The 27,770-nt window shown below is 37.5% G+C and overlaps 5 protein-coding genes across 12 annotated transcripts in view; 1 reads left to right on the top strand and 4 right to left on the bottom strand.

The window, feature by feature from the left end:
• LOC145765258 (uncharacterized) overlaps positions 1 to 21,303 on the bottom strand; it is a 48,305-nt gene extending 27,002 nt beyond the window's left edge. Inside the window, exons 1-4 of one of the 3 annotated variants that reach the window (XM_082577230.1) lie at positions 20,012 to 21,303; positions 19,294 to 19,559; positions 8,528 to 8,710; positions 7,726 to 7,979 (exon numbers count right to left, since the gene is read on the bottom strand). In XM_082577230.1, coding sequence (XP_082433356.1) covers positions 7,914 to 7,979; positions 8,528 to 8,710; positions 19,294 to 19,449 — 405 coding nt within the window. In that variant the 5' untranslated portion in view covers positions 19,450 to 19,559; positions 20,012 to 21,303 and the 3' untranslated portion in view covers positions 7,726 to 7,913. Of the gene's footprint in view, positions 1 to 7,725; positions 7,980 to 8,527; positions 8,711 to 8,936; positions 9,935 to 19,293; positions 19,560 to 20,011 lie in introns of those variants that run through there. The other 2 variants (XM_082577087.1, XM_082577155.1) reach the window with 2 other exon arrangements.
• LOC145774829 (uncharacterized) overlaps positions 1 to 27,770 on the bottom strand; it is a 395,287-nt gene that overhangs the window by 338,021 nt on the left and 29,496 nt on the right. The window lies entirely within an intron of this gene.
• The window catches only part of LOC145786235 (uncharacterized), a 370,479-nt gene that overhangs the window by 173,189 nt on the left and 169,520 nt on the right, over positions 1 to 27,770 (bottom strand). The gene's annotated exons all lie outside the window — the stretch shown is intronic.
• Positions 1 to 27,770, top strand: part of LOC145766021 (ATP-citrate synthase-like) — a 363,348-nt gene that overhangs the window by 80,323 nt on the left and 255,255 nt on the right. The window lies entirely within an intron of this gene.
• LOC145788470 (uncharacterized) overlaps positions 1 to 27,770 on the bottom strand; it is a 181,011-nt gene that overhangs the window by 10,083 nt on the left and 143,158 nt on the right. The window lies entirely within an intron of this gene.

A 27,770-nucleotide genomic window follows, 5' to 3' on the forward strand; every position in this document is an offset into this window, starting at 1 on the left:
GACAGCCACTTTACCTGGTCCAGATGTTTACCAGATTGAGTATGAGTAAGGACCTCACCAAATCTTCATCAGATCTGGGCCAGAATACTTCTTCAGTGATTTGATTATATTCAGAAAACAACCTCAACCACTCTAAGGCGATGCACATCTCTTAAGTGAAGAAGGCTTAACAGAGCAAAGAAAAGTTGGAAAAGCAAGATGCGGAGCCAGTGGAGGTGGAGAAGAAGATCGAAGTGATCAGGGAAGCCGAACAGAAAGGAATTCTACCGGGTCATTGGTCTGAGGGATATCATCCGCCAGGTGGTATTTGAGACCGGCGCGGTTCAGACCGGAGAGGTCCACAAGAAGAAGATGGGATTTGAGAACAATCTTGTTGAGGTGACCAGTTGCCATAGAAACGAAGGCTAAATTGTTATATGTCTTGTTTTGTCACAGTTTGGGTTGAACTGTTCGGATAATTGGTTAAACAAACATACAAATGTTAAGCTGTTAGAAGCAAAATCATTTCGAAAAATTGTTTCGAAATATTTCATTTCTAGTTAAATTTTCGTAATTTAAGATTTCTTTTCTACATTTTTTGTATCTACAACAATAATTTTGCTTTTACTAAACCATGGCCACCTAAAGATACGGCCTGATTTGTCACATTTTGCAAAAAATTCCAGGTTTTTCTAACTTTGAGCGAACGTTTAAATAAATTTTTCTAAAAATTAGATTTTTACGCTTTCTTTACTCTTTTCCCCACATGACACAATAGGTTTTAACATTCTCACATGTTGAAAAACAAAAAAATTGATTTCGAAGATTTTAGTCAGACTGTTAATTTTCAACGACAGTCTGATTTTGCGCTTTTCAACTTACTTTTTCTCGTTTGCTACTGCTTCCCCAAGGTAACAAAAAAAGTTTTACGTCATTAGGAAACCGCAGAAGGTAAAAACATCTCAAAAAATGTCAGTTAAGCACTAGCTGTAGCTGTAATCAAAATCTGCAAAATGTGACAAATCAGGTCGCATCTCCAGGTGGCCATGACTATACTCATTTTGAAGTGTCTCACCAAGAGCCACAATTCCCAAATGCCTTGTTTTATAATTAAACGCTGTGTTGATGCTAAGGTACGTCAATTTTTGGTTCTATGTGAAACTTGAACCTATTAAAAACATTTGAGCCTATTCGTCCTGGGTACAAATGACATGGGTTCGATTCTCTGTCATAATGTTTATTTCTTTAGATCCAAAACCAACCAAACAATTGCACGGAACAAACGCCTGTAAAAAAAATTTCAAGTGAACTTCAATGAAAGTGTGTTGGTTTGGGGGATGGCGTTGACGAGTGGACTTTTGTGTTTGCATGTATGCAGACAAGTTAGAGGAAACCTATGTAATTTGAACCCCTTAAGCAGGATTTGTTTTAACTCTTTTACAACCCAATTTTTTTTTGAAATTTACATGTTAACAAATTGAAGGCAAAGGTATACACATGAAAAAGTTATCGGCGAAAATTGTACAGGACGGCCACAAGGGTGATTTAAAAAGGTGTTTTAAAAAAAACGTAACCTGGTCCAAATTACACATGCCCTGTGTAAAATGAACCTCACCCATGTGTAATTTGAACCAGTATTTGTTCATACTAGGTGAAAGCATATTTTGCAGTAAAGTAGCAAGTATTCTAACTTAGCAATTTCCCAAGTTTAAAGTTCCTATGAAACATTAGCAAGGAGTGATTTGAGTAGTAAAAAGTATGAAAGAGTTGATGCAAGAAAGCACTATTTTTTGTATGACATAATTGAGAACAACTTCAAAAGCAGCTGGCTATTACCAAAAAACTGTTCAGTAATTGGGCGAAAATGCCTTAAACCTTTTCAACCACTCAGTCAATATATGTAAACTTGTTTAGTTTACTGACAGTTATCACAAAAGTAGAATTTAGGGTCCGACAAATCAACACAATGCTCATGAGCCCACTCCTTGCATTGAGTACACTCGATCCAGTTTTCATCATTTGACTCACTACAAACCAGGCAATTATGTACTTTTTTGGAAAACAGATTTTTCTGTTTGGTAGACCTAACCATTTTTGCTCGACCAACTTTGTAAGAAGCTGAGCAGACTTTTTTACCATTGACTTTACCAATCTTTTATGAGGCGATGCTGTAAGCAGAGTAGATTTTGAGGATCTTATTCTTCTAGCATGGCTTTGAAAAATATTTGTTGAAAGGGGACTTATGTCTTCAACACTCACTCTCCTTGGTGCTACACTACTGGTTGGTCACAGCGGTAAACCATAATATCTTCGTGGGAAAGTTGTAGCATAAAATTCCCAGATCCGTTCGTGTGTATGCGATGACACGGAAAAAGAATACTCTTCTGAATACGCCTGTTCAAGAATTGTATTTCAGTAAAAAATAGCCAACAGGCTGTCGAAGAATGGAGGCAACACCGTACCCACTAAAACTTGTCACCACAATACAAATTACTGAGGTAACGACGGAAATTTCGTTTAGTTGGTAAGCACAAGCAATGCGACCAACCTTTCAAGCAACAATTTTAAAAATGACGGACTGACTTGAGATGTTTCAAACCACATAACATGTATCTGTGAGATAACAGTGACAAGCATTGTGAAGCAATTCAAGCACCTGGTAAATTCGGCTTTCGCAACATCCCGTAATTCAAGATTTAAAATGATGAAATATTTCACAGGTGTTACCAAAGGTGATGATACAATCTCTGCTCATGTTTTAGTAATATTCCATTACGTCAGACGCCAAGGTTCAGTAGACCTTAACGGTTTAATGTGACGTTTGATTTGAAGATTGTCTGTAACATAGCGGCCCTTAGTTATGACAGTCTAACATGGCATAACTAAAAAAGAATTTCAAAACAATCGTGAGCCAATGAATAAAAATACCCGATACACAAATTGTTTGAATCACTCACGTTTAAGCTAATACTCAAATACAAAGTGCATGCAAAGAATGAACAATAATAAGAATAATACACGACGATACATGAAATTGGTACCATAGGTACACGTACACGCTATATACAATGGTTGAGATAATAAATGACTGTTTTGGGCTCAGACAAAGGTCGACCACGCAGACAGAACTAGGCTCAAACCCTAACACTTAAGTGTTCTTTACGGTGGCGAGGCACGAAATATCTTTCAACACGTAGTCTACTTTCACTTCCCCGTACTATCATCATAGTTGCAAACGGCAACTTTAGCTCTACGAACGACAGGCTTCCCTTTCCTAATTTGTGGGACTACCTCATGCACCCTTCCAAGTTGATACTTCCCACGTTTACCAATGTCTTGGAGAGAACCCACCACTACAAGTTGACCAGGCTCCAAATTCTCGGCCATTTTTAACCATTTTTTCCGGCCCTGAAGCCCTGGCAAGTAAAAATCTATCCATTTACTCCAAAACTGCTGAGAAAGTGACAAATTGAACCGATAATCCCTTCTTAGTTGGTCACGATCATGTGGTTGCCCAACAACACAGTATGAGTCTAAGTATGGGGTCAACAGTGAGGCAGGGGTGATGACAGTAAAATCCCTAGGGTCGTCACTCAAAGGTACTAAACGGCGTTTGTTCACGATCCGAACGGCACTGCTCGTGTACGTAAGCAGTTCAATAAAATTGGGCTTGCGTATTGAAGAGTCCAAAATGTGAAAAAATGCAATTTTAAATTGTTTTACCATTGCTTCCCAGGCGCCACCTTGCCCTGGAGCATACGGAGGTATAAATTCCCAGTTTATCTCCTTCTGTCTCAAGGCGTTGTGAAATTCAGCTGATTTTATCAACTCGGGTAACTTGTTAGATGCTGCCTGAAAGGTGCTTCCATTATCGGAATAGATAGCATTAACCTGCTCACGTAAATCTGTCAACCTTGTAAAGGCAAGTAAAAATTCGCTCAGCGACAATGACGTAACCTGCTCAACATGAACACCGCGAGATGCCATACATGTGAACAAGAGTCCCCAAGCTTTTTTGTGACTCCTACCTTCAACAAAGGTTAAAGGTCCAAGATAGTCTAAGTCGCAATCAAAAAAGGGTTTCCTATGCACAGTTGTACGAGACAAAGGTAAATCAGACATGAGCTGCCTTATAGGCCCCGCTCTCTCAATCGCGCATTAACCACAGTCAATTACGATACTTCTTCACGGAGGCATTGCCATTAACGATCCAAAACTTCTGTCGCGTAGACAACAAACTGTGCTGTACTCCACAGTGCGCATTTCGATTATGGTATGAAAGTACAATAAGCCTAGTGAAGGGGTGTTTCGAAGGCAAAACTATCGGATGCTTTGCTTCTAGAGAGATCTCTGGAGGATTACTTAAGCGCCCTTCAATGCGGATTACACCAGCGTTATGATCTTGCAGAATTCGGTTGTTACAATTATTTTACTACTTTTTTCAAGCCTTTAATTCTACTTAAGAACGTAGCCTACGACGGACAAAGATATCATAGCATATTTTGACGCTCATGCGAGAAAAACGATAAATTGAACAATAGGCTACCGATCAAGCGGCGGAGTTGAAAGAATAAGCATTGTGTTTGAAGTTATGCATGATCGAGCAGAAAGACACTATAAGATTGGAAATCGCTGATTCATTCTTTTGTCTACCATGTGAATTGTTTGTTTTTTACTGCAAATCTTATTGCTCTGGACTTAATATCGTGTAGGATATTTTGATCGTGTAGCAATATTTTGATCTTGAAGTCTGGATGTAAATATAATATTTTGATCTTGAAGTGAACTCTTTTACTCACAAAATTTTTGTGGCAACACTGTTTAATACAAAATATTCATTAAATCATGTTGCCACTTAAATAGTGTGGGTAAAAGGGTTCACTTTAAACCGTGATATCTAGAGAATTTGTATTTTTTTTAATTGCGTTTAATATCGATTAGCTTATTCTTTATTCTCTACTTTTTTGGGAGGCTATCGCAATCGGACATTTCCCTAATTTTTTGTTTGACTGTCGGTGTCGATTTATACCCTACTTTTTTCGATATTGACTTGCAACCCTGTATGTACTTTTGTAAGAGCCAGCGCAACTTTTTCAGTTTTAGTGGGCCACAAGTACTATAGGCTATTGACTACTAGGCTTCTACTAATCGTTGATGCAACGTCGTTTATCGTTAAAACTTCGTCGAACAAGCGATCCATGTAATCAACTGGTCACAGCGGTAAACCATAATCTCTTCGTGGGAAAATTGTAACATAAGATTCCCAAATCCGTTCGTCTGCATGTAATGACCGAAAAAGAAACACTCCTTCGAAACGTCTATTCAAATTTGTATTCCTGTAAAATTAGCCCGCAGCTATCGAAAATCGGGGTGCAACACCGTACACCACTAAAACTTGTCACTACAGAACAGATTACTTAGATAAAAGACGGAATTTCTGTCCAGCTAGCAAGCACCAAGCCAACAGTTAAATGTGCGACTAACTCTCAAGCAACCATTTCACGAATGACCAGAATAGATAGAAATATCTCAAATGCACGTACACAGTACTGTGACGCAATAGTGAAAGACATTGTCACGTAATTCAAACCGGTGTTGAAAGGCAATGATGCAATATTTCATCAGGTCTTACGACCGATGGTGCAATATTTGGACATTTTCTAGCAATTTCCATGACGTAAGATGCCAGCTAGGTTAAGTAGACCATAACGGTTTTTATATGACGTTTGATTTGGTGAACAATTGGCTGGAACATCAACATCAATTTATTAAGAAATGACATGAAAGTAAGTAAATAACAACGTTTTTCAACCATTGAACCTTGTGCGTGAGGTGGTTTGGTTGGTTTTAAATCTTTATCCTCCGACTGATAGCAAAGCCTTGATTGGTTATTCCCAGTAGTTTCGCATACTTGTAGAGGCTTTTGACGCAGGGCCGGTTACCGAGGTTGACAAAGTGAAGTTTTCGGATTATTGTTGCAGGGGAATTATTCCATCCATTAGGTGCCGCTGAATGGAGAGCAATCCTTAAAATACGTAGCTCAAGCGCACACCCCGAGAGTCGAACCAGCCCCGCTTGATCTTGAAGCTCTTCGTTCACGAAGTCACGCGCTAACCAACAACTGAGCTTTCGGGGCGGACGAACACAAATTCAATCCAGATTGCACTCTCTTCAATCAACCACCGTTGCTCACCCACAGTCTTTTATCATCTCCTCCCGCTCAACCTTTGAAAACAAGACTACTGCTCCCTCTCTTCCCTTTACATGTCGAGCTAAGCCCTAACCTAGAATCGGACAAATCATCGACTTCGCCTCTTGATGTACCGTACGCTTACACCTCCCTGTCCCACGTCTACATCTTTATAAACCAAAACCTTCACCTGACTCTGATTTATTGAAACCACCAAAATCTTCCAGTGAAGCCCTCATATCGAAAAATTGTCTGTTCCATGTAAACTTTGTTCAATTAAAGCTTCGAGCTCATAAGTACCTTAGCTCAAATTTCCCATTGTCAGATCCAGTTTTACGGATTACTGTCCGACACCCCTTTAAAATGTTTCCCGATTTCTTAAAATGCCCAATAATTTTGTAGTGTTGCCAGATGCATGAGTTTTGCTTCGTAGTTACGGGAAATTTCAAGCAGATTGCAATATTGCGGATTTTCTACTACAGTAGCATTCGCCTATAATTTATCCTTAAATATTCCTATCTTTTACGTACATTGTAGTTTGGCTACAACAGCATCGCCTATAACGTCAATTCGCATGTAACAGCACCCTTTATTGGTCCCCAGACGTCTTTTGTTCGTTTATAACGTCACTTTAAGCCATTACCTTCACCACGAACGGTCAGTCTTTTAATCCAGTTAGCGCTGCTGCTTGCAAAATGTCTTCCCCTTATTTTGCTACGTCGTTCGCAGCAGGAACTTTAATTAACCGAATTAACTTTTTTCCCGCGTGAAAAACTATAACAGAAACAGCTGAAGATCAATGCCTTTTTTGCTAATAAACAATGAACTTCTCTACTACTGTATGTAACGAGCTGTAGGCTATTGCGCAAATTTCCTGTACCTTTCGCTGTAGGTTATTTTTTTTAAACAATTTCTTTGTTTACTGTATTTTCTGCTTGACTTTTGTCAGTTTGGTGGTACACAGTAAACCTGACTGGATTATACTCCTCTTTCTTTAATCAAAAGACAGTTTTGGAATAGTTTGCGGTAGTTCGTCTATAACGTCAATTCGGCTATAACGTCAGTTTTTTGCAGTCCCCTAGAGGTGCCGTTATAGGCGAATTCTACTGTATTTTAAATATAATGAATTTTTAAACATTCCGCAGCACTAAAAATGCCTGACAATAGGTATTTAGAGGTAGCCCATAAGTAGACTATAGTTCAACAATCTAGCGTTATGTGTTTCGTTACAGAAATTACGATTTAATCTTTAGTTATAAATTTAAATCTTAAACTACTTGTATGTATTTGAATTAAAAAAAAAACTTAATCTGGCAACACTCTAAAATTATTCGTTCTATCAACGTTGTTAACAAATAAACTGATTTGACTTTACCTGCAATCAAAGCTCATGTCGACAGCTACTTTCTGATTCCTGACTTCAAACCTTTATTAAAATTTGAAAATAAATCTAATCTGGCAACACTTTGAAATTAACTCACCTGGCAACACTGTGAAGTTATAAATTGATTGGAATTTTTTATTGAAATTTTTAAATAAATTAACAATTAGCAACACTAGATGTCGTTGAATAGAGGTGACCCCCAACACTTTCCAGACAACAATTTCATTATCGCAACGTTGAAGTTTACGTTGATACAACGTCGTCTATCGTTGATACTTCGTCGTCGTCATGTAATAAACAAAGAACGGATAACATCAATTTAACATAAAACAACATCAAATAAATAAACAACAAAATCTTTCAATCATCTCGATCCTTGTGGATGATGACGTCATCGTAGGTGGGGCGAACCGAGATCTCCAACTTCTGTAAAAGACGAAGCGAATAATTAAATTAAAGAAGTTTCCAAACTTGGAATACTTTGGATCCTTCCAACTGTGTATTGATGGAACGTCGTTGAATCAATGTAATGTTGATGTAAATACTTCACGTTGATTTAATGTTTATTGACGTAGAATCAACGATAGAATAACAAACCTTGGTGATTGTAGGCTACCATAGGCTACAATTACCAGAAGCAAAATATTATCAACAATTCGAGGTTAGAGTTTGGTAGATGTGACGTTAGATAACGTTGATACAACGTAATGTACTCTACATGTTATGTTAGATAACGTTGATACAACGTAATGTACTCTACAATCTACATGTTATGTTAGATAACGTTGATACAACGTAATGTACTCTACATGTTATGTTAGATAACGTTGAAGCAACGTAATGTACTCTACATATTATGTTAGATAACGTTGATACAACGCAATGCACTCTACATGTTATGTTAGATAACGTTGATACAACGTAATGTACTCTACATGTTATGTTAGATAACGTTGATACAACGTAACTTTCACCTTATTGTCCGACCGATCCAGAGCTTCCTTCAACATGGATCGTTCCATCATGTTCGCAACTCTCCTCCTCCCATCACCATCATCGAGGCAACGCCCCATCACAACTTCCTCCTCAACTTTGCTCATTACCTCGATGACGTCATGGATAGATAGGAAGTTGCATTGGAGACCCATCCAAACAATCTAAACACAAATAATTATGATGCAACAATTAAATAATGTTGTTGTTTGTGACGTTTTGTTTATTTGTGAAAGTTTAACAAAACTTAAATAATTAAAATTGGAAATTGATTTGGACTCGGACGATAAAACAATGTAAAGTAACATTGAATCAACGTAACAACTGATGTTAATGCAACCATGGATCAATGTAATTAAACGTTGGTTATAAAAGTTAAACATGACTTACGGATCCAGGCATCGAATTGATCGCTTCCTTCCATGGACGGAATTGGTTGGAATTCATTTCGCAATTGAACAGATCAAGCTTTCCAATCCGCCCTGGCATCGATTTGAGGAATGACGTCACCGCATGGATGTCATTCTGAGTGTCGGAGGGATTCATCTGTATCCTCCCTCCATCAAAATGACTTCCTGCGGCCACGGTCACTTCCTCGTCGTTACCTTCCCTCAGGATTCTGCTGATGGCGATGATGAAGCGACTATCTTTGTGATCTAATAAAGAAGGAATAATATCAATCAATATTAGCTCGGCTAACCAGGTTGTCATCTAAAACCACAGTTTGGTTCTAACCATAAAATAATCAAACATTGAATCCAAGTTGTTTACTTAAGAATAAAACATTAATTTATTTACGTGGCAAACAAAATATAAACAATTATTTTGAACGAAGTGGTTATTTGCCATGGTTACGATCAAAAAGCATTGTTTCGTTGCAAGTGTTGCCAGAGTTGAAAATAAGATTGGGGTTAGAGCAAAATTTAAAATTGTTCTTTCCATCAAAGACTTTCAAATTTTCCAAATTACAAAGTTTTATTATCAATGTCTTTGAAGTTTTCGAGCAGAAATACTTACCTGGCATCACTACTTGGGAAAAATAGCCAGAGCCTTTGCACAAAACTTTCAGGTTTGAGTCAAAGTTTTAGTTTGTAAAATAACCTGGGCAGTCTTAGGCTAGCTTTGCAGTTACAAACTAAACTTTTGTTAAAACATGAAACTAACCAAAGCTTGCAAATTGAAATAAACTTTGATTTCTTTTTCGAAGCAACTTTACAACTTGATCAAGAAAATTTTCCAATCAGTCATTTCTTGCTGAAACTTAATCCAAGCTGATGCTTTTTGTTCCACACTTAGAAGACAAGGACAGAAACAAACTTTAAAACATTTCTCGGGTAAAACTCAGGAGAATGATGACTGAATTGAAAGCTGACACAAACCATTTCTTTCATGCTTCTTCTTCAACCACTAAAAACAAAATGACTGTCGCCTGCTGATTTGCGCGGGAGTTTTTGTGCAGAGTTGCCAAATAAGTTTTTATTTAAAAAGTAGTTGACGCAACAAATAATACAATAAAGATAAAAAATCTAAACCACCTGGGAAAAACACATAAGGTTCTAATTTTATAATTTTTTTAAATTAAAATAAAATATGCAATCAGCTTGTAATTTTCAAAGAATACACACATACTCCAAAAAATGCAAATATAAGCTTGGGGATAAATTGTTTAAATTCTGTTCCGGCAACTCTGCTCCTAACCAACACAAATTGTCATCTGCAGTATTTGCGCGGGAGTTTTCTGGGTAGTGTATCCCAGAAAAATAGTAATCAACGAAAAATTTAAGGTGAAAGTTAATGCCAGGTCATCATCAATCATTTCATTAGGTCAGGGTTTCCCAAACTTTTTTGGGCCACAGACCACTATTTGTGAATCTGTTTATTTGCGGACACTCCAATTCCAATACAAAGGTAGAAATGAATAAAACCGAATTTTGTTTATTTAAAAACTGACAACATCAATGGGACGGATAGGATTGCTTCTTATTGCATAATGTCATCAATTCTGGGAGTTATTTGTGAAACGAAAACTCGTAAGTCAGGGTCCACGGAAAGTCTGGACCTGTATTTTGTCTTCATGTTGGTAAGAGCTGAAAATGCTGTCGCACACATATAGATGTAGGTCGTGGCAAAAAGCAATAAAATTTTAATTGCCTTTTGCGATAGCAATGAGTAATGAGTATTCCTCAACAACACTCAACCAGAAAGGTGCAATAGCTGTTTGATTGAAACTAAGCATTAAAGTTCGATCAGATGATAATTTGACTAATTCTTCTTCTTCGCGTCCTGACAGATCAGTCTTTGTAACAACAAAAGGGTTTAAAATCCAGTCAAAATTCTCATATGTCTCTTTTAAAAAGTTCTTCTTGAAATGTGCAGAAAGCAATTCCAAATGTTGAGTAACGTCAGAGAAAATCAACTCTGTATTAATTAAGAGCTGCGGCAATTATCTTTGACAGGGTACATACTGTACAACGTATATGCGTAACTTTTTAATTTCTTGTCATATCGCCACGGACCACCTGTGCAGTCGTCGCGGACCACCAATGGTCCGCGGACCACAGTTTGGGAAACCCTGCATTAGGTGAACTGATTGTTTGGATTTTCTATTGAAACCGGGGATATAGTGAGCTCGGGATAGCACTTCTGCACGTTGAAGACTAGTTAGTAATGACGTTTGGTTGTGCAATAGGGACAGAAAGGCTAATGAACGTCTTTTGCATGCTGGCTTTCTGTAGGCCATCTGCAAATACACATCTAAATACTTTACAAGTGGATTTAGACTAGGTTTATAAAACATTACGGTATTTTGTATTGTCCATTGAAGCAAATTTGTGTGATCAGTGTTGTTTTCTGTGAAAAGTGGAATATAAGAAACAAAACAGGCATAATTCATACTACAAACTCAATTGTAGACCTAAAATACACAAACGAACATGTAAACAGCTATTCCAGTAGGCCAAGGTGTTACTTATGAGAAGTTTGGTTCCATAAAACAAGAAGCTGGCCATGGGTTTCGCAAAGCATTAGTTCAGGACAAAAATATAAAACAACGCAGTTTTGTGTTTTCAAATTCATGTAACAATGTTACTCTGTAACTATTTTACAATTAATGAGTAGCCTACAATAAGATTTGCTCGCATGTCGTAAATCTTTATCGACGCAATGAGTCGGCACACCGCACACACACTTCGTGCGGTTGATCGAGCTCTTTGTCCATTAGAATTTTGCATGAAATCGGATTAGCACGGTTAATTAAAGGCGGCAAGTTAAATCAAAATTGTCGCTTTTGGGTACCTTTGCAAAAGTTGAAAAATCAAGTTTAACATATAAAATTTTAGAATAATGACTTTTCAAACTTATAGACAAATGATTTTTTTTCACACCAGTGCAACTTCTGTTGAAATAGCACCAGCGGATCACACGTAACAGCTGATTGAATTTGATCCAAAAACGGCCCCCCCTTGAGCAGTTAACTTCCAAAAAAACGTTGAAAAGCAAAGGGTTAAGGTATTGTTAAACTCGTCATTAGATTTAGACGCGGCCTTTGTCAATCAAAGCTTCGAGTTTATAAAGTAGGCTACGTTAATCCAAATACACATTGTCAGATCCAATTGGACCAGTTTTGCGGAATGTTGTTTGGGCTGCCATTGGGAGGTTAGGAGTAAGATTATGGTCCGATAACCCTTTAAAATGTCTGCCGATTTCAGAAAATGCCTAATAATTCTCCTAGTGTTGCCAGATCAGTGAGTTTTGCTTCGTGATTGAGGAAAATTCATAGCAGGTTGCAATATTGTTGATTCTTCTGATTTTCTATCATTTTGAACCGACTTCGAATATAATAAACACTTTTTTTTTGTTTGTTTATCTTTATCCTGCATTGCGGGAAAGCGGACTTGAGCGCTATGCACCGGTGTACGCCTTTCGACATACACCTGACCCACGCTGCAGCCGACGGCAATGTCTGTTTCCGGTTGTCTACTCTACTTATGACTTAAATTTGGTACTACCCATTACTCGAAATCGATCACTGGGTAGAGGCAATTATCGTAAAGTTTCTTGCCCAGAGAAACAACAGCAGGTACGGGTGACTGTAGTCGAACATGCAGGCTCTCGACTGCGAGCCCAACGTGCTAACCACTCGGCCACTGCTGCCGCCTTGTATTTGAAAACATCCTGCAGCACTAATGCCCGACAATGGGTATTTAGCCCATGAGTAGCCTATAGTTCAAAGCTCGCTTGAAAACGTTCTATTTCAATGAACATTATGACTGAAAGTAGCGTATTAATTATCACCATTGTCATGTACAGCGCCCAGGAGCATAGTTTGGCTGTGGCGCTATATAAATATTGTTATTATTATTAGTTCAACAATCTTGCGTTATGTGTTTCGTTACAGAAATTACGATTAAACATTTTGTCCTCCAGTATAAACTTAATCTGTATATATTTAAATTAGAAAAAACAACTTAATCTGGCAACACTCCAAAATTATTTGCTTTAAAGTTGACTCACTAACTCAACAATTACTTTAAAGTTATTTATTCTATCAACATGTTAACAAATTGATTTGACGTTACCTGCAATCAAAGCTCATCTGGACAACTACTTTCAGATTCCTGACTTGAATTCTTTATTAAAATTTGAAAAAAAGTATAATCTGGCAACACCTTACAATTGACTCACCTGGCAACACTGTAAATCAATAATTTGATTTGAAATTTTATTGAAGTTTTTAAATAAAATTAATAATTTGCAACACTAGATGTCGTTGAAGAGAGGTGACCCCCCAACACTTTCCTGGCAACAATTTCATTATCGCAACGTTGAAGTTTACGTTGATACAACGTCGTCTATCGTTGATACTTCGTCGTCGTCATGTAATAAACAAAGAACGGATAACATTAATTTAACATAAAACAACATCAAATAAATAAACAACAAAATCTTTCAATCATCTCGATCCTTGTGGGTGATGTCGACATAGTTGCCAGCCCTGATCATCAACTTCTGTAAAAGACGAAGCGAATAATTAAATTAAAGACGTTTCCAAACTTGGAATACTTTGGATCCTTCCAACTGTGTATTGATGGAACGTCGTTGAATCAATGTAATGTTGATGCAAATACTACACCTTGATTTAATGTTTATTGACGTAGAATCAACGATAGAATAACAAACCTTGGTGATTGTAGGCTACCATAGGCTAGCTAGGCTACAATTACCAGAAGCAAAATATTATCGACATATCGAGGTTAGAGTTTGGTAGATGTGACGTTAGATAACGTTGATACAACGTAATGTACTCTACATGTTGTTAGATAACGTTGATACAACGTAATGTACTCTACATGTTATGTTAGATAACGTTGATACAACGTAATGTAATCTACATGTTTTGTTAGATAACGTTGATACAACGTAATGTACTCTACACGTTATGTTAGATAACGTTGATACAACGTAACTTTTACCTTATTGTCCGACCGATCCAGAGCTTCCTTCAACATGGATCGTTCCATCATGTTCACAGATCTCAACCTACCATCACCACCATCGAGGCAATTCCATATCCAAACCCACTTCTCAACTTTGCTCATTACCTCGATGACGTCATGGATAGATAGGAAGTTGCCATCGAGATTCATCCGAACAATCTAAACACAAATAATTATGATTAGTGCAGGCCCTTAGGGGCAAAAATGAGCATCTTTAGGCTAAACGTGTTACACGTTGTTTTTTTGCATTTTTTTGTAGTTGATGAATCTAACTTCAATTTTAGTGGGTGCCGCAACTTTTTGGGTCACGTGATCACCCCCAAATTGGGGTTCCCCCCAAGTCAATTTTGAGCTCTTTTTACGGCATTTTTATGCAATTAGATACGTTATTTTTTTAAATTTGTACTGACTGCCACTACAAAATACACGAGATAAAAATGACACAAAATTATGTTATTAATGACGTCATTGTGACGTCATGTATTAATTTTTTGCTTGTTTTTTTTGTACTGTAGTCGCTTGTTTGTTGTTGGTGTTACTTTTTTGGTTACAATAAGTTACCAATGGTTTTTCAACTGATTTGATTAGTATTGAGTGTCAGTACTAACATATTCAAAATCTTAAGGAATCCAACTTCCAGAAAGTGGTTATTTTCAAGATAGCTTCCAAGATGGCCGCCAAACCATTAAAATAACAGTAAATTGACCATAACTAGGTTATCATATGACCAAAACGTGTAGTTTTGGTGTCTATATCTAGGTTCTTATACCTTGTGAAGTCAATGAGACCATTCTCAGAATTGTTAAATTATCTGATAGCCTATAGATTCAATATGGCAATCCAAGATGGCTGCCAAAACAATTAAAAATGTACAATAACAATGTATTGTTTATTAAAAAACCCGGTAAATTTCTATCACAGGGATTTCTATATGTATTTGGGTTAACTGAGCAGGCATAAAGAGCTCATACGATGTGGTCATGTAGACTCTTGACATAATCTGCGTAAAGAAAGCAAATGGATCAAGTATTCCTAATGCTCATCGCTGTCACTCTCGATGTCATCGTCTGTAATTATGTGATTGCTGTATGGGCACATCAACCAGTTTGGCATGGTCCACATCCAGCATGGTATGGTAGCACATATCTCCGGCAACTACAGTGAGGTGAACACGATTCGCAATTGCAGAGATCATTTTCAGTAGGTTGTCCGGGGCAGCTTTCATGTCCGTCATGATTGGAACCATCTGATTATTGTCTACTTTCCATCCCCAGTCTAGAGCATCCATACCATCGTCAGTAGCCTACCCATCCTGACCATAATCTGGTAGTAAACTCTGAGGCAGTGGAATTTGGTAAAGGATGATGTAGGTGGCAAACGTTCAGGGTGAACAAAGGATTTGGCTGCTTTAATTTTCTTGACCAATGTATTGTATCGCTGTGTTTCTAGGTTACTACTGCTGTTTCTAGCCAAACATAACGGTCATAGCTTTGTTTCCAAGATCCTTAATGATGTGGTCTGTCTGATTTGGGAGAATAAAGCAATTTGCACATTCTTTGATTATTGGTTGACTTTTCACTAGTTTCTTGAAAGCGTCGTCTTTCCGATACCAAATATCCTTGACGTTGAATCACAACCGGTGAATACATGAATGAACAGGAGCTGTAAGCATAATTATGTCTGGTCTGATGATTGCTTTAAGTTTGCTGATGTCGTGTATCTTGGTTACGTAAGCCTTTTCGGAGCGGAAGTAGAGGTCTTTAATGTCTGGGTCAGTGTCAGCATAGCGTAGTATCAATATTAAAAGGTCCGTGCCTTCACCAATTAAAGTCGTACTATGTCGATGAGGGCTGTCCATCTGCCGTCTTGACGATGTCAACATCTGCATCACCTGGAGCGTTCATCACATTGCAGCTTCTATTCCTCAGTTGAGCAGAAATTAATCCTTCCTTGTTGGAAGCTCGAGGCAAGAACTGCTCCTTCTTTCCAATGAACTTGGTGTCTACAGTAAAGTGAACAACCGGGTGGACGTTCATGCCGCGTCTTTGATGGGTATTGTCTTTGATAGACGGACCACCATATCCATCAAAGACCACCGTTGCTACGCGATAATGACGAATGGTAAAATCTGCATACGACTGTGCAATAGACCCATAACTGTCTCCAGCTTTCCATGGCACTCGATGCAACAAGAACCCTCCATCAAGGACGTAGTGATCGGTTTTCGAGGCAGATTCTTTCACTACTTCATAATCGCCTGACATCACACTGCTGGCATGTTCTGTGATGGCGGTAGCTATTTGAGACTTATCTTCTGCAAGAAACAAGCGAGGGTCTGGATGTTACGTGGCTGTCACAAGTAATACTCGTCTTCCTCTCAACTGGTCTGAGTTTTTGAGAAATGACAGCAACAAAACTGCGTTATACCAACTGGTTCAACAAGCTGTGATAACTTCAGTCGATCCAAACTTGTCTACGATTTTTGTTACATCGTTAGATAGCCTACAGCTCTTAGCAATCAAACATTGGACATGTCTGAGATTTCCCTGTGTGATCACGAAGAGGCAGACACCCGTATGTTTCTCCATGTGAAACATGGCAAATCCCATGCCATAGTCAAGACAGTAGATACTGATGTGGTAATTATTGCAATTTCGTGTTTTGACTCTGTAAACTATGGGTTGAATTTGGAGTTGGAGAAAAAACTCGCTTCATTCCAATCCATGACATTGTTTCATCTTTACCTCAATCTCTGATGATTTGCGTTTCTTTACCTTTGTTTTATGCTATCACAATCTGTGATACTGTTTCGTCTTTGGAAAAACAGGCTTGGGATTGTTGGATGCTTAATCTTACCGCAATGTGTGGCTTATTTAACTCTCTGAATTTCTCAAGCTCACCTACTTCTATAAATGACATACAAAAGTATGTCATAGCTCTTTATGGCAATGGTCCTACTATCACGGATGTAGACGAATGCCGTTATATGATGTTTACCAATGGTTGCACTATTGAAAAGCTGCCACCAACGTCAGCTGCTCTGATGCAACATACACGCAGAGCGATACATCAAGCTGAAATACGGAAATCAAGCCTCGTAAATGTTCAGCAACTACCTTCTCCTTTAACTTGGGGTTGGAAACATAATGATGCAAATCAGCTTGTTCCGTTTTGTCAGTCTACTTGTGGCTCTCGATGTTCCTGTAAGAAAAAATCCATAAAATGCACAAGTCTTTGTTCATGCGAGTACGAAACATGCAATTCGACCACAAAATATCCAATCCTCTCTGATGTTTCATCTTCAATCCACATTGACGTTTCATCTCCAATCCACACTGATCATTCAAGAAATGCTTTTGACTTTCTAAACTCTATCTTGTAACTTGAAAAAGCTTGTCGTACACAGTCTTCGAAATTAGCGTCGGCAAATGGCAAATGCCAAGGCCACACGAGCGCTTGTAAGGTTAGGGTTAGACATTCCTCCCAGTCGTTATGGCACAGCCATAGATTTGTTCCATAGTCAACACCCTGATGGATCTCTATGAAAAAGAAAGAGGCGTGTGGATTGGTATCAAAACCCGAAAGCCGCAAAACGTGGACGCTTCATTGCGAATGGCAAAGACGGTGTAGATTTACAGCCAAGCGATGAGCCTCTTGATGTGTCTGATTCCAGTGCTGACGCGACAACCTTGTGCTCCGATACAGCATCTGATGATTCCGATTCTGACAGCTAGTTCTTTATCAAACGGACTTTGTGTTGTTTGCAGTATCTCAATTGTGCCGAAATTATGTTAGTGTATACGTAAATCGAAGCAATCTTCTCGCAGGGAGCTATTAATTTGTTATCGTTTCCTGGTTGAGCAATTGACGTTATTTTATGATAATTCAACGTTGCTAGATGTCGAATTAAGTCAAACAAACGTAACTTTCTTATTGGGCATTGTTGTTACGCAATATAACCCGCCGTGAAAATTAAATCGATTTGTGCTGACTCGAACGTTGAATCAACCCAAAATTAACTTACTTTCCTCCAGTGAGTTATTTAACGTGAATTACTGTAACAGCGTGCGACGTGCGTATCTTGTTGCTCGCTTTATCGCTACTTTTGGCATTATTACATCACAACAAATCAAACAGTGCGGTTGTGATAGACTACTCTAGTATATTTTTCGCCGAAGAAAAAATTTCTGCCGAAGAAAAAAATGTGCTAATTTCGAAGACTGCGTACACGAATTTTTTTAACATCAAATTACGTATGGTAGGAATTTAACATCGAAAACCGCTAGTTTTTTCATCTTGAATTAACAGTATTAAGACTCTGACATTGCATCATCTGGGGTCGTGTATTAATTTGATTTGTAGATCATAATTAGGCCTACATATTATTTTAAATTTTAAAGTGGCATGACCAAAAGGGAAATTCACCCCTGGTAGCTGCTCTTCTGGTTATTCCCTTGATGACGTCGTTATTGCGTTATACTGTACTGGCATGATTGTTATTGCTTGCAATTGTAAAATTTTAAGCATTTGCAAAACTTATAATGAGTATTTGATCGCTTTTTTCGGAATGAACTTACCTTTGGTTCCTGAATTTGAAGTTGTCTAGTATTAATAATGTAATGATGACGTCATAAAAGATGCAATCATGACGAAACTACTTTTAGGAATTGTGAAATGGTTTTAGTAACCGGTATTCCAACTAAAACCAACAGCAAACGACCAAAATAGGTTAAAAAAGCAAAAAAATATGTGATGACGTCACAATGACGTCATCAATCAAATTATTTTGTGTTTATTTTGTCTCACTTATTTGTATGTGCTTTTTAAGTTAAAATATACAAAAATCAAATATGTAATTGCACAAAAATGACGTAAAAAGAGCTGAAACGTGATTTCTGGGGAAATCCCCGATTTGGGGTGATCACGTGACCCAAAAAGTTGCGGCACCCACTAAAATCAAAGTTGGGTTGATCAACTACAAAAATATGCAAAAAAAAACGTGTAACACGTTTAGCCTAAAGATTCCCCTAAGGGCCTGCACTAGATGCAAACAATTAAATAATGTTGTTGTTTGTGACGTTTTGTTTATTTGTGAAAGTTTAACAAAACTTAAATAATTAAAACTGGAAACTGATTTGGAGTCAGACGATAAAACAATGTAAAGTAACGTTGAATCAACGTAACAACTGATGTTAATGCAACCATGGATCAATGTAATTAAACGTTGGTTATAAAAGTTAAACATGACTTACGGATCCATCCATCGATTTGATCGCTTCCTTCCATGGACGGAATTGGTTGGAATTCATTTTGCATTGGAACAGATCAAGCTTTCCAATCCGTCCTGGCATCGATTTGAGGAATGACATCACCGCATGGAAGTCATTCTGGGTGTCGGAGGATCTCATCTGTATCCTCCCTCCATCAAAATGACTTGCTGCGGCCACGGTCACTTCCTGGTCGTTGCCTTCCCTCAGGATTCTGCTGATGCCGATGATGGATCGATAATCATTGAGATCTAACAATGCAGGAATAATATCAATCAATATTAGCTCGGCTAACCAGGTTGTAATCTAAAACCACAGTTTGGTTCTAACTATAAAATAATCAAACATTGAATCCAAGTTGTTTACTTAAGAATAAAACATTAATTTATTTATCTCGTAAACAAAATACAAACAATTATTTTGAACCAAAAATCATTGCTTCGTTGCAGATTAGAAAAGTTTTCTGTGTCCGAGACTTCAAAGTTTTTAACTCACAAGTTTCTGTTTTCAAGGTTTTTAAAGTTTCTCAAATTAAGGCAGAATTGCTTATCTGGCAACACTTACATGGGAAAAATAGCCACAGCCTTTAATTAAACAAAACTTTTTAGGTTTAAGTCAAAATCACAATTTGAAAAATAACCTGAGCAGTCTTAGGCTAGCTTTGCAGTTAGAAACTAAACTTTTGCTAAAACATGAAACTAACCAAAGCTTGCAAATTGAAATAAACTTTGATTTCTTTTTCGACAAATCTTCGAAGAAACTTTACAACTTGATCAAGAAAATTTCCCAATCAGTCATTTGTTGCTGAAACTTCATCCAAGCTGATGCTTTTTGTTCCACACTTAGAAGACAAGGACAGAAACAAACTTTAAAACATTTCTCTAGTGAAACTGAGCGAAATGATGACTGAATTGAAAGCTGACACTAACCACTTCTTTCATGCTTCTTCTTCAACGACCAAAAACATAATGACTGTCGCCTGCTGATTTGCGCGGGAGTTTTTGTGCAGAGTTGCCAAATAAGTTTTTATTTAAAAAGTAATTGACGCAACAAACAATAGAATAAAGATAAAAAATCTAAACCACTTGGGAAAAAACACATAAGGTACTAATTTCACAGTTTTTAAAATTAAAACAAAATATACGATTAGCTTGTAATTTTCAAAGAATACACACATACTCCAAAAAATGCAAATTTAAGCTTCGGGAAAAATTGTTTGAATTCTGTTCCGGCAACTCTTCTAACCAACACAAATGGTCGTCTGCAGCTTTGCGCGGGAGTTTTCTGTGTACCGTAGTGTTTCCCAGAAAAAATAGTAATCAACAAAAATTTAAGATGAATGTTAGTCTAAGCGTAAAATGCGAAAATATAGGGCCGCCTGGAATAAATTGCGACCTTAACAAATTTGGTATCGTTGGAAAGCTTAATTCCTCTAGATTAAGATTATCACTCTCCTCCAACCAGGGACCTTTGGCAAAAAAAATTATGGCCGTTTTTTAAGCAGCACCTTGCGCCGCTAGTGGCGCAGCTAGCTATGCTTTCAGCAGAAACATGGTTGAAATTGTACGTACTTTGTAGCAGAATGAATAGGCTAACGGCCAGCAAGCCGTATAAAATTCTGGCAGTCGAAGTTGCTCCGGTGACCACTGACCAGCTTATTTATTAGCCATGAGGTTTGTAAGTAACTAGACAGTAGTAGTACTGAGTAGGTTTGGGACAGCAAAGATTCTTGATCTACCACTCTGCAGTAGCCTACTAGCCTAAATATCACTGAACTGAGTAGCCTACCAGGCAAGCATATAGCCTAGTTTAATTTGTTTTGGGAACTGTTTACAAGAACATCATTATCGGTAAGTTATGTCAGGTTATTCATTTAATTTGGTTTGCAACAGAAGTCAAAACGTTAGGTACGGTACCGGGCAGCAGGGGATACACAGGTGCACTAGGCCTATAACAGTGTATGCTAGGCTATGATGAAAGTTAAAGAAAGCAGGTCTAAATGTTCTTTACATGCAGAATGTCTAATCGTCTAGCTCATATTAAATTTTTGAGTTTTCTGTTGTTCTTTTAGTTGAGTTCTCTTTCATTTAACATCTTGGATTTTAAATGGCATTGCATGCAGGTGTGAAGTATTTGTACCAATGAATGCAATATGGTACCGTAGTAGTAGTAGGCCAATGTTATAGGCTACCAGTGCACTGGTGCACAAACTGACAAATGAAGGGTGTTTATTGAGACTTGGTAGCTTCTAGTGATATCCATGCAATAATGCGTATTCTGGTAATTGCACACTCTATCAGTTAAATAAGGAGGCCAGCCCACCAGTAGGCTTATGAACTATGGTTCTTGTTACTTCTGAGACCACCTGCAAAGGCTATATCATATTCAGATATAGATTAAGTATGAAAGAGCAAATGTGCTGTGTGGCCATTTTTTTCCCAGGTCTGAGGTTAGTTTTCTCTCTTCACAGCTTTACAAAGGTTTTTATGAAATAATAATTTTTAAGTTGTTTCAAATTACTTGCTGTTTGCTCATGCTTGGAGTGGATGTGATACAACTTCTGCAATATATCAACAAGGTACCAATATAATTAATCAGCTGTGGTAGCAGTACATTTTTATCTTGCTTTCAGTATTTTCTGGATTTTCCCCACTCTTCATTCCTGAACGGCTTACCATGCTTGTCATGAAAGTACATTTTTACCATTTTCTGATCAGCTTTTAAAAGATATGCAAGAATTCAGGTGGAAGTCATTACCAAATTTACTAAATATTATTCTAATATTGTATTTACTTCTATTTGTAATGCCAATGTACGGAGTGTATGCACACATTATTTGGTGACAATGATTAATTATTTCATTTGTCTTGTTGCTTAGGAAAGCTAAAGATGTTCAATTACCTGAAGAAGGAAGAATTTAAACAATCTGCTGATGTATTTGGTAGATTAGATTCTACACGTGAACAAATAGCTGATGCTGGAAGAGATTTGTTATTGAAAAGGTTGGTTACTGGGACTGTATTGGGACAAATAGCTGATGCTGGAAGAGATTTGTTATTGAAAGGGTTGGTTACTGGGACTGTATTGGTGCACAGTTAATTAAATAAAAATAAATGAAAATGTTGCTGAGTAGCCTACCAGTCTGAATGAGATTCACCAATAATAATGAAATATTTTGTTGATCTATCAAGCTTTAGTGAAAAACCTGCAGATTCACTTGGCCAACTACGGTACGTCAAGTACATGCAGATGGTTGCAACAGCTTCCACTGTTCATCCTGAAAGATTGCCACCCACCGAAGCTGCGATTCGTTTTCATTCCTTCAGAGTACATTTGCAGGTGAAATAATAGTGCGTAGCCTAATGGTATTGCAACACAAAATATTACAGCAAATTGCGCTACAGTATTAAACTGCTGTAAGGGAAAGAATGAAAGTTATAGCAAAACAACTTGCGTTATAACATGACTAGCATAATCAAGTGGTGTACTACAAATCAAAACATTTATGGAAGCAAGATTTGATTTATCTAAGTTGATATAAAACTGTTGTTTCAGGTATGTCAGTGGAAGCATCTTGACACTGAAATCTTGGATCTCGCACAGTGGGGATGGAAAGCTGACACAGCAGGTGCAGTTATGCCAATAAAGACCAATTTAGATCCGGCACCAGAATGGCTATTGAACGTTGTACGATGCAAATGCAAAGAAGGAACAAAAAATCAATATGGTACAATGTCTTGCAGCTGCAGAAAACATGGCTTAAAGTGCGTAACAGCATGTGGAGAGTGTCGTGGGGAAACTTGTTGCAATCTCAGTTATGTACAAGAAGACTGCCCTGAGGATTGCGACAGTTTGATCATGTTTTAGTAAATGATTTCATAAAAAAAATGGAACGTTTTGCCCTTTCGATTTTATGAGCGACCGAGCATAGAAGTTCACACCAGTTCAGTGATATAAGAACGTTACTGCAAAGGCTGGACTGAACCTGAAAATGAGCCTAGAAACGTATGAAATTTTTTTCTTAAGTTTGCTTATGATAATAAAATATAAAACAATATCAAATAAAAACAATTGTAGGCTTACGGTACCACATAGTTCATGGCGATCTTTATTCTCCTATGGCAGGAAGGTTCCTGCTGCGTTAATACATAGGGTGGTTGCCCAGACCCACGCACGATTTGCCAATTTTTCTTGTCTGATGGATATTTGTGTTTTGCCGAAATTTGAGCTACCCGAAAGATTCCACTGGATAGTGGAGCTGTACTCCTCAGACATGGCATATCCATTAGCATTGTGAGTCGAATTTTCACCGTCGACAAGAACAATAGTTCCACGCCTTGGGCACTCAACTGTCAACCATTTCCTCGAAGGCATAATTATTGAAGTAAAGTTTTAAAAATTTCGCATTTTTTGTATTAGGCCCATAATATACTCTCGCCACTTACAGCGCTTAGTTTCGTCATTAAACCGGACCTGGGGTCAAAATGCCCCCTTGAATCATTATATGAAGCTCCGTTCTGTCTAAAAACGATCTTTTAGAGCCCACTACTGCATACCAGCTAGCGCTGCCTGCCATTTTTGCATTAATTCAACGTTTGCTGACGTTAGATCGGTGTGGAGGTGACGAGTTTAACTGACTGGGGTGTAAAATTATCGCTTTATCAACACAACTTTATTACAAAGCACGCTTGCTATCTTCAAGACATAACTTCTCTGTGTATAATTGGCTTTCCGCAGGATGATGATGTTGTTTTTGCTAGTTTGTCTTTGTTTTCATGTCGTCAAGTTACAGCCTATCTATTTTGTGAGTCGTGCAAGGCATGGTGCGTTGCGCTTGAAATGGCTTTACCCGTGGTAGGATTTCTTTGTGGTGTTTTCTTTGCCTGCCTTGCTCTTTGCTATGAGCTAAACGCATCAAGACGTGTTCTCCTCACGACCATCAGCACTCTTGATAACGCAAGATGTTCATAGCAACTGTCAATACAAATCTTAAATATATCACTATCAGCTAACGCTATGTTGGCTAATAAAGCTATAGCCTAAATATATGTTGTTTATTTGTTTTTTTGTTTGTAACATTTTCTTTTTTTTATTTTCCCTTTATATCTTAAATTTTTCTGAAGGTGTTGCGACCGTGCCAATTTTTTTTCAACTCAATAACTTACTTCGGTCACAAGCACGTTTTAACTTTCGCGTTTTGTCGCTTCTACCTTTTTGTGAACCTTTGCTATGTTGACGTGTATTGTTTTGATATGATGGTCAGAAATAAAAAAAACAACTGAACTGAAATGTAATGGATCTGCAATTATCAATGGGCTGGGAGTAATGTAAGCAATTTTAATTTGATGAGGTCAGAGTGACGTCATTTAAAAATAAAAAATATTTTTTCAAATGTGAGTTGTCTCTTTCTTATACACGTAGGGAAAAAAGTTGAAAATTAGACTAGAAGCTTGCACAAAAGGAAAATTGCACTTTCGACACTAGCGGCGCAAGGTGCTGCTAAAAAAACGGCCATAACTTTTTTTGCCAAGGGTCTCTGGTTGGAGGAGAGTGAAAATCTTAATCTAGACGAGTTAAGCTTTCCAACGATACCTAATTTGTTAAGGTCGCAATTTATTCCAGGTCAATACGTTTTACGCTTAGACTATAATGCCAGGTAAATGGATTGTTTGGATTTTTTATTGAAGCTACACCAGATTAAATCATTTTTAAAGTTTTGTCTAGTGAGTATTCTATTTTAAGTTTGTAAAAGGAAATAAAATGTTTCCTAAGAAACTTTAAAAATTGAAAAGGACAGTTTGACAAAACACTTCCTTTATTTGCTTTCAAAATCACTCCACTTGAACAAAAAGGCAATCAGCTGTAGTTATGTAGGCCATTGAATGATTTTAATGTTGCTATTCATAAAAATATAGGTCATATAAAGCTTCGAAGTTTCGTTTCTTTTGCGTTCCAACAAAGATAAATAAAAATTGAATTGAATATAGTAACTTATACGGGTAGGGATATGTTAACTGTGACATGTTAGCAGCATCGAGACATTTTAACCACAGTCTCTATATTACTAGTCTGGAAGCTCAATGGCGTTGCTATGCAAGGGTGTGTCTTAGGATTTGAGACAGCGCCTCAAGTGGCAAGTTGGTTCTTTGCAATTCGTAGCCAAAAGTCTAGGCAGGGTTAGCCGAGTAATGTCAACTGCAGGTTGTTTTAACTTTAAGTAGGCTAAATTCTTATTTGCAGATTACCGCAAAATAGGCCTAGGCTAATTTTTTTTATTACCAGATTATCCTACTAAGTTGGTCTTAAGTTTTCAATATAGGGATTGTGGTCAAATCACAGAATCTGCTTGTAAGGTAGGCTATGCAAATACAGGCATATTGCCAACTACCAACGGTGAAACTGCATGATATTGTGGTTGCAGACTGTTTTTAACTAATGTAGAATGTTTAGGATGTTAGTTACAGTTAATATCTAGCATGACTATACAAGTAGTTAAAATGTGATGTGAGTTTTTAAATTACTAAGGAATTGATTACTTTATAGTTTGAAGTAGTGGTCTTTAAAGTTCATAAGTTTCAATGTACCAAGTATATACATCAGCTTAATAATTGAAGGGTTTAATTACTAAATATTTGCGGAAGCTTTAAGCTGAAGTAGGCTTGAAATTAGTACCGTAATTGGCAGATGCTACTTAGCCAGCATCATTTCCAAAAACATTGATTGATCAACTAATTCAGTTGACACTTATTTTAAAAAAGTGTATAAAGTTGTTTTATTTAGTGATAGCCTACAACGAAAAGTTGATATGTTTCAATCTGTGGCACTCAAAATAGTCACTCCCAAGTCCCAAAAATAATTTGTAAACAAAGAGCATTAGCAAGACAATTTTGATTACGGTAGCGGTAAGTATGCAGGTTCAGTAATTTAAAGCGATAAAGTCACAAGCGACAAAGTTGGTATCGTCAAACCAATGGAGGTAACTTCATGTCAGTAAAGCAGCTACTCGAGTCAGAAAAAAAGTTTGTTGTTTAAGTTTGTTACAACAGCAAGCTTTGGTATCAGCATCTTGCCTGGTTTCCTCTGACCAATCTCCTCCAGAAATTTCAGACGCCTTCTCTTTCAAATGGCTTGATGATTTCTTTGTTGTAGTTAGCATAGATGATTTATCTGATGTTGAATTGTTGATGCTAATGTTACATGCTTTGTTAGTGGATACATTGGACGTAGTGAATCTCACCGAAGAAAGTGCTCGGCTTGCAAAGAATTGCTTGTGCAAGATTATAAATGTACATAAAATCCAAGACTGTGTACCAGAGGAATATGCCCAGTTGTTTGAGTTAGCTGATCGTGGAGGTTTGTCTGCTCCTACAGATGCTCGACTGCACTACATTATTTTCTATATGTTTGTGTAGAGATCCTACCCCAATCAAGGAACTTCAAACATCCTCCGAAACCAGGCAACAATGAGCGACGTGGCAGTCGCGATACCCCCCATTTCAAGGGTTAATATGCTTGCCCATGGCAGCAGGGGACCTGGAGCCACCGGAAACACATAGGCCTAACAATGTTGGCGTTGCAGCAGTATTCATTATCTTTGTTTAATTTTCCAAAAAAATGAATATATATGGTCGTATAGTAGCCTATTGGCGATTACTAGAGTTAGGAAGGGTTAAGGTAAGGGTTAGAGTTAGGAATAAGATTTAGCGTTTTCATCTTTGCCCAGGACTAAAAAAATTTACAAAATTCATGTTTTTGTTTTCAACAGCTTTAAACTTTTCTCAAATTAGACCAGAATTCCTTATCTGGCAACACTATTGAAGTAATTATTACACTATATAGTGTAAATATAGCCACAGCTTACTCAATTTTGTGCTGAGTACCCTTAAAAGATGTTACATGAAACAGAAAGACGTTTAGATGTTATCTTTTGTTGATTTTCGTTTGAGCGGTAGTAACCCTCTTAAGGCCCATGCCGTTTTTGAGTCGGAAGTCCCCTTCTCTGTAGTCCCGGGATACCGCGCCTACAGTTCGAATGTTTAGCAGTACCGTCAAAACTTCAGATATGGTAAAGTACTCTGCAGTGAAGGGATCTAATGTCGAGAGTGAACATTAGATTAACTACTCCGGCATACTGCGCTTTATTTAAGTTACGGTGTTAATAGAAAGCCTATTTTATTTTTCAAAGTAATGTGCTATGAAATAAGCTTGAAAAGCATATGATGAAAGTATGCTATGATGTTTATTGTACCAATCAAAAACGGATAACAAAATATAACAGGAATTATCCTTCAAAGTTTGCTTTTAGAATTGCTTAAATACTTTTCAGAGTGCTACGTAGTGCACAGTTTGGCTTATGCGATTGTTTAACTGTTTTATTTCTACCATGTAAGAAGTCTTGTAGTGGCAAAAAATATTACCCCATTCGCATCTCCAGCACTTTTTTTATAAGTTCTTTTTTTTTT

Source organism: Aplidium turbinatum, chromosome 1 (assembly GCF_918807975.1).
Source record: "Aplidium turbinatum chromosome 1, kaAplTurb1.1, whole genome shotgun sequence".
In the NCBI taxonomy this organism is placed as follows: domain Eukaryota; kingdom Metazoa; phylum Chordata; class Ascidiacea; order Aplousobranchia; family Polyclinidae; genus Aplidium; species Aplidium turbinatum.